Source organism: Enoplosus armatus, chromosome 17 (genome assembly GCF_043641665.1).
Source record: "Enoplosus armatus isolate fEnoArm2 chromosome 17, fEnoArm2.hap1, whole genome shotgun sequence".
Taxonomy (NCBI): Eukaryota; Metazoa; Chordata; class Actinopteri; order Centrarchiformes; family Enoplosidae; genus Enoplosus; species Enoplosus armatus.
Window position 1 is genome coordinate 13816042 of NC_092196.1, and position 10472 is coordinate 13826513.

At 40.9% G+C, this 10472-nt stretch overlaps 2 protein-coding genes across 2 annotated transcripts in view; both read right to left on the minus strand.

The window, feature by feature from the left end:
* The window catches only part of kcnt2b (potassium sodium-activated channel subfamily T member 2b), a 33531-nt gene extending 29102 nt beyond the window's left edge, over positions 1-4429 (minus strand). Inside the window, exon 1 of the mRNA XM_070923326.1 lies at positions 4341-4429. Coding sequence (XP_070779427.1) covers positions 4341-4429 — 89 coding nt within the window. The remainder of the gene's footprint in view (positions 1-4340) is intronic.
* Positions 4430-5938: 1509 nt separating this feature from the next.
* On the minus strand, positions 5939-10431 carry qtrt1 (queuine tRNA-ribosyltransferase 1). The gene is made up of 9 exons (XM_070923742.1): positions 10144-10431; positions 9945-10013; positions 9675-9813; positions 9371-9565; positions 8784-8922; positions 8601-8676; positions 8399-8508; positions 7999-8083; positions 5939-6799 (listed from the first exon to the last, which is right to left on the minus strand). Exons 1-9 carry the CDS (start codon positions 10429-10431, stop codon positions 6647-6649), a joined length of 1254 nt encoding a protein of 417 aa, XP_070779843.1. The 3' UTR covers positions 5939-6646.
* Between the last annotated feature and the right edge of the window lie 41 nt (positions 10432-10472).

Consider the following 10472-nt stretch of genomic DNA (forward strand, 5'->3'; position numbering starts at 1 on the left):
ATTGCTAATAACCTCCCTTTATGCCAGCTCTGGCTCTGCAGACATTATGCATAATACATCCATGATCCTACAATTCTTGACAGAGATATCAGCTTTCTAAACTGTTTTATAAGTGATGTGACTGAAATTTACATGAGCTCTGAAAGGCTCACTAAAGGACTCCAGCGTCCACCTTATAGTGAGGTCAAAGCATAGTAAAATTGGTATGAATATTGATAATATTGATGGATCAGGCTCTACATTGGCCTTACTAGATTAAGGCTTGACTGGAAGAATTAAGAGGGAGGCAGGGGAGTAGGAGCATGGGGAGAAAGGATGGCGGAGAGTAGACTGAGACAGAGATTGAGTGAGAGAAGATGTGGAGGCGACAGCCAATAAGAGATTGTTCTAAGGACAAAAGGCTGTCATTTGTATGATAATCCTGGACTCTGAAGAAAGCACCCGCTGAGGCTTTCTATTGGGGAGCAATGGAGACTCTGTTGTATTTCACTTCACCTCTAACAAGTTAGACATACAAGCGGTGCTGTGGTGGGAGTCATGTGTGTGTTTATAGGCTGTTAAGAACATGCTATCACCTCTGAGAAGAATGGCATATTGCTCTGCAATGCTGTAACATAGTACTTACTGTACTTTGAGCCAGAAAATTTATTCTTTAGAGAATTCTCAAAATGTATAAAAAAAGTTAATTTGTCCACGAAAGGCAGATAGGAAGATGGGAGGGTTTGGGTGAAAGACAGAGACAAATCTAACCAGGATGTGATAAGATTTAGTCAAAGAATACTGGTAATATCAACAACCAGCCAAAAAGAATTCATCCATTTCAGGGCTCTATATTGTGTTAATTTTAGGCAAAAACCAGACAGCGCCTTTGACTGGCAAAAACCCGAATCATCAGCCTGCAAAAGATCTGTATTTAATTGTTTAGTCATCTGGCATTTCCTCAAAACAGAAGCCTCTGACTCACTGCCAGAAAATATAAATGGTGTTTGGTGTAATCAGAACAGTATCATTAAAATGTTCCTACTTCTCTGTCCTTGACACATTTCTACAACAACAGGATACACATTCATCCATACTGATCATGCACAACCTTGATTAAAGTTATGGGTTATGGGAATGACACAGATAAAGATAATTGGCAGTTGTAGTCAAATTTTCAACAGCAGACCCCTATTCAAATTTTGTCTGGGAGAGAAGGCTTGTTTCAGACTGTACAGAGAAAGCGGAGCCAAATTTAATTTCTGTTTGTTCCAGTTTGACAAAAATGAGATACAGCCAACGCTGGGTTGGCAAAAGTTTGCAGTTTTATATGTTTTAGCCAAATCTTGCTTTAAGACAAAGAGCAGTTCAAATTAAAGTATAAAATATTTATGAGTATATACTTGAGGGCCAGGGCACCCCCCTGCCCACACACACATGCCTTAGGACACAGGTCAGCTAAAGAAAATACAAACAATTGCAGAGGTAGAAAAAGCAGGCACTACCAGTAATAGCACAGTCAGGAGGATAGGAGATCCCTGTGTGTGAAATAAATTATTAAATCAATTCCCATCTTTAAAAGTCTGTGTTGAAAATTGCCTCAGCAGAGAGCTTTTCAACTGCTACAGCAAAATGTATTCCACTATTTCAAGGAGAGCTCTTGAAAGGGGGAAAAGCATGGTATTGGAGGCACTTCAATCAGAACTAAGATGTAGAGGAGAGGGACGGTGGAGGGGTGAATGTTAAAAGAGGGTGACGTATAGACACACATAAACACACCCAGAGGGATACAAGCTGAGAGGAGAGGAGGACAGGGGGAAGGCCCACAGACGGTGACAGAGGAGGGATTATAAGACTCAGTAATGTAGGTTTTTCCCAGAGCAGAGTGCAACCATATGTGTCAAGGAGATACGTTTTGCGTACAGATGTTGACATTTTGATCAGTGGAAGTTTTTTTGTACCTAATGCAGTCATACTCTGAGGAGCTATCTGTGCACCCGTGTCCACCGAGGCCGTCTGGTTCTTTGGGGATGTGAGTTAAAGACTCCCAGATTAATGGACCATAGTGGACAAACTCTGTGTGATTCAGCCGTAATTAAGCTTTCTGTCACTATCAATCACAGCTCTCGCTTTACTTCTAATCAGTCCTTTTTATTGCAGCTAATACTCGTTGGCCACTGAGATCAACATCTTGACCCTCTGTCAATCGCTCACAACATTTGTAGATGAAAGCAAGTGTGCATACGGATGCTCAGACACACACACCGATTTAGCTTTAGAGAGACAAAAGACTAAATTTCTACTTTGCTATGTCGTCAATTTCTTCTTCATTCCCCAGATGTAGGCGATGACTTGATGATGGAAGGAGACTCCGCTGATACTGACTTTTCACATAATATTCTTTATTTGCATCAAAGATCAGGATCAACAGGCATGCGCATCTTAACCTGGACAGCACCCGTAGCCGAATCAGTACTGCTGCCTCGAACACTGTTCAGCCTCGTCCTTTATACATTTAGGCATACATAGGGTCCTATTATAACTCATAAATCTATAAACTTATCTTTCCCTAGTGTCCCTCAGTACCCCAAAACCTATGATATACGAGTTATTTGGACAGCAGTCTAGGGGTCAAGGACAAGAGACCTCTATCGTATAACTCCCACATTCCAAGGGAGACTCCCAAACTATAATGAGTCTTATCAGTATGGAGCCCCAACATCTGCTAGTTATCCACCTGGAACACTGCATACGTGACAACTTTGTACTGTATATCATTTTATGAAAAGATTCCTTTTATGTTTAGTATCAAATAATACACATCAGCTACATACAAATGCTTAGGATCTACCTACTATGTGAAGCAGCCAGCATGTGTGCACTGGACATCACAGCTCTGCGCTATGACAAAATAGATGTATCAGGCACAGCCCACACAAGTTTTATTTGAACCTCAGTACCTTCTAGAGCCCTTAAAGTGTTCGACACCAGGATATCCCTGACAGCACATTATGTGTTTAGTGGGTATTACAACACTGTTCACTGATGCACACACAGTCCTCTCAAACTGTCTCAGCAGCCTCCAAATCAATCCTAACCACGCTGTCATTATACACCTATTTTGTTTCTGTTACATTCATTTGGTGAAATTATCCATGTTGCTGTCAACTGCTTTAGTTTTTTTCTCGTCCAAAGAGGATGAGGTGCCTGGAGTGTGAAAAGTCATTTTGCTTCTTCCAAGAAACAAGCAGCAGCCCACCCCGTCACTGAACCTCTGTAATCAGGTGACCGAGGTCACACTGCTCTCTGGTTCGGAAACATTAGTCCTTGGGCAATAGTCGACAAATTACAGAAGGCCAGAAGAGCACGACCAGAGTGAGCAGACCAGTTAAGGCTTCAGCTGTGCAATATAAGACCCTTTCAGAGGTCAGGGATACAGACACAGTATAATAGTATATGTCACAAAATAGGACAATTTGCATAGATAGTTTCAATAATATGATAAGCATTATTGACAGGCTTCTATGGGAGCATGCAGCGGTGTCTCTGTAGTAAAGCCTGGCAATGACTAGACCTGGATTGATGTCGTCCACGCTTTCAATAGCAAGATTTCCGAATTATATGATTCAAAACACCCACTCAAGTCCACAAGCGTTTTGGTCTTCATTTCCACCTAGCAACAAGAGACACCACGCGTGAAATGGAGGTTAAGGTTTTCCATTAGACAGCATAATGAAATAGCCAAATTAAGCAATGCCTATCATACAGCACATCAAATCTGCTGCCCTGCAAATGGAGTGTAAGCAAAGGTTAATTGCCAGTTACTGAGAGCACCCACTTGAAATAGCCTGTCCAGGTGGCAGATGGTTCACTGTAGATCTCAGGAATTATGGCATGAGGAGTAACATAAATAGAGTAACAACCCTTCTCACTCGTTCTTCGTGTCCTTCCTGGTTGATGCCACCAAAGGAATGTTTTAAATACACACATGTAAAATTCGCCACTTGCATGACGTGAAAATAAATTCAATAAATATTTCTGAATGAATGTTGAGTCTCTTTTGAGGATTTTTCTCTTATGGTTTAATTAGTATATTGCTTTTGGAGGGATAATAATTGTATTACCAGTATAAGAGAAGGAAAGAGTAAACCTGTTGCAGCATCCATAACAACAGAGCTGCACGGCTGGCAGTAAAATACTCCCAACACATTCATACACCAGAATCAACGAGATCACAAAGTGAAAATGCAAACACAAAACAAATCGCCACTTTATATGTATATGTGGTGATCTGATGGCGCACAGATGCGCAACGGATTCCGTGCGCCGTGCGTAAACGATGCAAGTAGCTGCATCCTTACCTGTCGTCGGTCTGCCAGTCCCCGAGCAACAGGTCTCGAAACCGGTACCGAGGGGGCAGCGGGAGAACCTCCTTCTCCAGTTCCACCATGGTCCTCCTCCTCAGAGCCCAGAGACAGAGACAGATATCACCGCAAACCGCACCTCCACACCGAGGAGGTGGACCCCCCAAAACCAACTCCTGTCCCCTTCCTTCTGCTATTCAAAACGTAGATTAATAACGAACACATTGATACACCTCATGGCATCGTCTTCGACCTCCCTCCTAAAGAGAAAAATCAACTTCTTTCCTTTTTGGCACCCTTCACAATGCAGCTCTACTTTTCTGCCCGCCGAGGCAACAGGTCGAGGATGTTCATCCGTCGGTGTGTAGGGGAGGCTCCACTTTAACTGTGACAGCTGAGGAGCAACTGGTTGTCTCTCTCCACACCAGCATCCTCCCTGCCTGCGCTACGCATGGACGCGCTGGCTGCAAATGTGTAACCAGCCGTTGGGGACTATACTGTACTGTTGCGACGACTTTTCATTTCAGGAATAACAAAAAAAGAAGAAGCAACAATTACAAAAACAACACTCACAAAAAAATCTACAGTAATGTACAATAAGCGTTCTCCATCAACATCGCGCTGCATTATGAGCAGACGATCTTCTCTAGTCCTGAATGGTAATAAAACTGTCACACGTGCACGTGATCTCCAGATATGTCCATCATACTTCTGTGGAGACCTGCGCGCATCTCAGTCGTGAGTCTAAACGACGGTTACGTGTATTTATTGTTTCTGCACGAAGAGCTACAGTTTTCCAAATGTCAACTTGGCTTCTATTAATATTATGGGGTTATAGATCTTTTGAGAGTTAGTTTAAGGGGGCAATTATGACATAGTGGGAACTGTCTTACTGAAATATACATGAGAACACAGTGCTGTTGCACTCTCACTAAGCATCCATACGTTGAATATAATTAAAATACACAGTGGAAGCAGAAGATATTCTAGAAAAATCATCACTTCTCACGAAAAAGAACCATAATCCTGTAATATACTTAAAAGACACTACAACCATCACATTCAAAACTAGAAGTTCCTATGAATGTAGGCTATTATAACATAATCCTTAGCTCTTATTGTAACTATTTAATTAACACTTGTAATTAAAAGGTATAAGCACTTGTAAAGTGCACCAAACCCACAATTTCTATAATAGTACTACACTGCTAGATATTAGTTTGCCTGCCACTCATTATATGTCACAGGTTTCATTTCGTAGGGCCTGTGGCCATAACAAAGGCGCTAATGAAATTCAAATGTGATACTTAAGAGGACTGTTGACTCAAAGCCACGGCCAACAGGTGTTATTCAAATTAACTTCCAATGATTAATATTAATCACCCACAATTGAGCCTTGATAAACCAGCACCTCTGTAAGCGCCAAACAAAACCTTCACTGAGAGGGTCAAAAAGGATTACTGCAGATTGAATTGATGAGAAAATTAAGAATAACAATGGACAAGAATGATTTAATACTATTTAGATGGAAGCTGACTTTAGTTTGTGATTCATTTTGATGTAAATGTTTTTTTCCGCTGACATTTCAGCTCATATGCCTAATCCTACTGTAATTGTATGTTATTTTTACTTAAAAAGACAGCTGAACATGCACAGCATATCATTCAGTTTTACAGTCACTTTGCCCTGGTTTTGTCTATTTTGCCCTCTAGTGGTCATCATGACACAAGCACACAATCTGTAGTGAGCTAGATTAATATATCTGTTCAAACAGTTAGCTGACAAAGACTAGTCTGTTAGGATATTGGTTAAACCACCAGAATACATACACATTTATTAATACTGTACCTTTGGCAAATATGAAAAACCTCTGTAATGCGCTCAGGCACAAAAAATTATTAAGAGGTTGACAGGAAGGCAAAACATTTCATTTCAAGTGGGTGGGCCTAGCTGTGTAACCATGGTAACAACAAAAAGTGCCTGAGCATATCAAGAGGAGATAGTTCATGTGTTTCAAACCTCATTTAAACTCCATTCAGTCTCACATTATCATAATGTGTATTCTGAGGACAATTTGCAGAGGCTGAGTAAAGCAGGTTGTTGTAAAAGACAATCAGGCTTTATCCTTTTAGATCAAAAAGTCATTTTTGTCATTGCCAACAATCTGGCAATGCATATACAAATATAAACAAAGGGTAGAAAACAATCATCTATAAAAAAAGTAATTTAAAAAGATATAAAATCTTTCAGTCACTGTTTTGACATTTATCCCCATTCAGAGTACAACAGTTGCCTTCCAGGTTTTATTCCAGTGTAACGCTGACAGAGGCGAGAGCCTCCACAGCCCAGCCGGGGTACTGATCACGAGAGGGAAACATTCGCTTCATGAATGTCCGTATAAACTCAGGGAAGCGGCCCTCCACAATGCTCTGTCTCACAGAGCGCATCAGGGTGAGCTGCAAAGAGAAATGTTGGATGAGTCGAAGAAGGATAATGTGATTATTGATCTCCAGAGGGAGAGTGTAATGTGTCAGCTACAGGTCAGCATCCTCAGAGTATACACTAAGAATATTAACATGCTACTATTTACCATGGCAACATTTTAGGGTGACATGTACATGTTGCATAGCAATGAAATACTTGTCTTGACATTTCAAAGTGGTAGAGTGACGGAACAACAGGCTGACCTAACATGGACATCCCTAGAGCTATCCTGCTAGTGCAGCTAAAATGTGAAAATAGAAAAAAAAAAAAAAGAAATGAATATGTTGCATAATCAGACATTATCTCTTCTGATCTCTTAACATGAACATTATGTTTTGGGACACATCTGTCAGAAGAGGAGACTCTTCATTGTTTTGATAATGCCAGAGCAGCAAAGCAAGTTTGTGCCACTTTGAAGTTCAGAGAGTACCAAAGGACTAAATGATTGTGACTGAGGCGAGGACATAGTCTGAATAATGTCGCATACATTCATAATGTTCAAAATCTTTTGTCAGATTTCTGTCAGAGCAATTAGACTTAAACACATTATGTAAACTTGAGGCCTGGGTTGATATCTCTCAGTGGCTGGATTACAGATATAGGAAACTAATGAACTGATAAAACAGTTAATACATGCAGTAAGTGCCTTTCAGATATATTGGCTCTTTTAAAGCAAATAAGAAAATCAGTAAAAACAAATACTGAAGTCATTGTATTTAAAATGTAAATATAGAACAATATAAAATAGTTTTGATGTTTTGTAAATTAATTTTTATTTATCTTCTGTTTTCAGTCAGGTTTCAGGTTCAGGTGCACAGTGTGCCTAACATTAATAAAAACATGTATTTTTGAACATGTCACACATGTTCTTTCTCCAAAGTTGAATTTCATAATCACACAATTTTATTTCAATTTGACAGCAACAGCATTTTTAGCAGCAGTTAAGCTGCAAGTGGATTTCAGACTTTTTTTTTTTTTTTTTAATTATCGACATAATATCGACGGAATATCTTGCAACACAAAACTGCTATTTTGTACTTCTGGCAGCAAAGATTAAAACATATTTTCTTTAAGGGAATGTATTTTGTTACGTGGTAAAATGTTTTTTGTTGCCATTTAATCTTGAGTTATGAGAGAACTTTTAAAAGATTTTTTCATTTCCAGTACTGACCTGGTAGGCAATGTTGTGGATGGTGATGTGATGCATGGCTGCAGTGTCACTCTTGAACAGAGCGTGGAGGTAAGCCCGACTGTGTCTGAAACAAAAAACAGGCATATTATTTACATCGTTCCTCCAGTAATACAGTTCTACAGCATCTATGTGGTACAAAATGTCTAAACATCAGGCGCCACCCACTGGCACCAAACCAAATGTGCCTATCCAAACATTTAGAGCAACACAGCCAATACATCCCTATTTAGACCAAAATGAAGCAACTGACTGCTGGGCAAACAAGTCTGTGTGCTTTATAAACTTCAATACCTGTCCTGATGAAGAAAATTGCTTCGAAAAATGACAAGAGAAGCCGAACCCTCCAGGCTTACACAATGAAGGTTTGTTCTTGACTTACTTCTTGCAGGTGGGACACTGGCAGTCTGGGTCTATGGGCTGGAGGTCCTTGGCATACTGCTTATGTTTTACCTGGAGAGATCCCCAAGGCACCAAGGCAGAGCCAAACCTCTGACGGAAAAGAAACACAGTTGAAACCAGTTTTTGATATGACAGTGACAATTTAAAAGCGATTATCAGTGTGTGAGGTAAAGAGAGCTTACTGCAGTACGGGTGGGGAACACGCAGTCAAACATATCACACCCCAGAGCTACACACACCACCAAGTCCACAGCATACCTGCAGCACATGAGGATCACACACACTCGTATGTCAATTTATAAAACCATAAAGAACATTAACACGACAGTTCTCATAAGATATTTTCAGCATACAGACAAACGTACCCCACACCCATTAGGTATCGAGGCTTTTCTCGTGGCAGGTGGTCAGTGCTCAGTGTGACCATCCGCCAGAAGTCATCCTTCGCCTCTCCACCACTCAGGCCTCCGATGGCAAAACCAGGAACATCACGTTGAGTCATTTCTACAGGAGGAGGATATACTGTCTAAAGCACAAGTTTGAGCCCTTATCATCAGCGCCTCACAGTCAAACTGTTGAGAAATGGCTAGTTTTCAACTTGACCTGCATTTCCAAAATGCAGGTTTCTGACAATATCTTTGCACAATATTTATGCTCTTTAAATTTGACAGTAATTATTTTGTATTACTGGATTCCTCTTCACATCCTGACACTTTGAAAAAGATTGTTACTATCCAAGCTGCCTTCCACCTGTTTGATTCACACATGCTTTCTCATCGGATCGGTATGTAAAAGCTTATTTACATTCATGGATACATGGAGAGGGGAGATGTGACGTGTAAACTTTCTAGTTAATATGGCTCTATCCAAATATGATCAATCCAGGTACACAGGGACAGAGATAGGTGATCAAAAGTGGAAAAAGGATCATCACAGAGCAGGATCTTTTTACCATCTAGACAGGCTTTGCGCAGCTTTGCATTCAGCCCTCCCTGGATGATGCCAAAAAGGTTCTGTTTGTCTGGATTTTTATTGGCTGATATGCAGCGGTCCAGCCAGCGAATGGATCTGTGCATGGCTTCCTCCACACGTGGCCCTGTCACGGTACTGCTGACCACATCATCCAGTTGCATCATGATGTCTGACCCTGGAAGAACAAGGAGAAACATGGAGAGGCTGTCTATTAGCCACTGGAAAATTAAGGTCCAAGTCTTCATTACTTAATATTGATTAAAATGATTTTACTCCTTGCAGACCCAGACTGTTCTGTATGCTGATTGATTTCTCAGGACTTAGAAGGATCTCTTTGCCATCGTAAGGGGACTTGAACTTTACCCCTTCCTCAGTGACCTCCGAGAGTTCAACAAGAGACACCATCTGAAACCCTCCGCTATCCTGTAAGGAGAGCAAAGCGAAACACAAGACATCAGGCAAAAAACGTTCTTGTACTTTTATGAATATAAAAAAATCTCCACCTGCATTCAACTCTTTCATCATCTATGAATGTGTCAGAAAGCTACACTCACAGTTAAAAGATTTCTCTTCCAGTTCATGAACCCATGTAAACCATTGGCTTTCTCGATCAAATCAGGCCCCTGCAGGCAGTGACGTTAAAAAGGAAAAACACATTTGCAAAAGAAAAGTTGTCATGAATTCGTACAGCCATTATTACAATCACATGAATCATAAGAAAAACGGAACTGATATCATTGTAGTATAGCCTACCGGTCTCATGCCCAGGTGGTATGTGTTTCCAAGACAAATCTGACATCCAAGACCCTCCAGCTGATCCACGGTGATTCCCTTCAGAGTCCCCTGAGTACCCACAGGCATGAAAACAGGGGTGCTGACGGCGCTGTGTGGCAGTATAAGATCACAAGCTCTTGCTTTTGTAACTGGGCATTCAGCAACGATTCGCAGAGTGAGGGGAGAAGCAGCAGACAGAGCTTTCTTTAGGGACATGTTGTTTTCGGAAGTGTTTGTATCAGCTCCACACTCTGTGGCAGCAGCCATGTTGGAGCGAACATGTGACGTAGAGCGGCGACAATTGATAA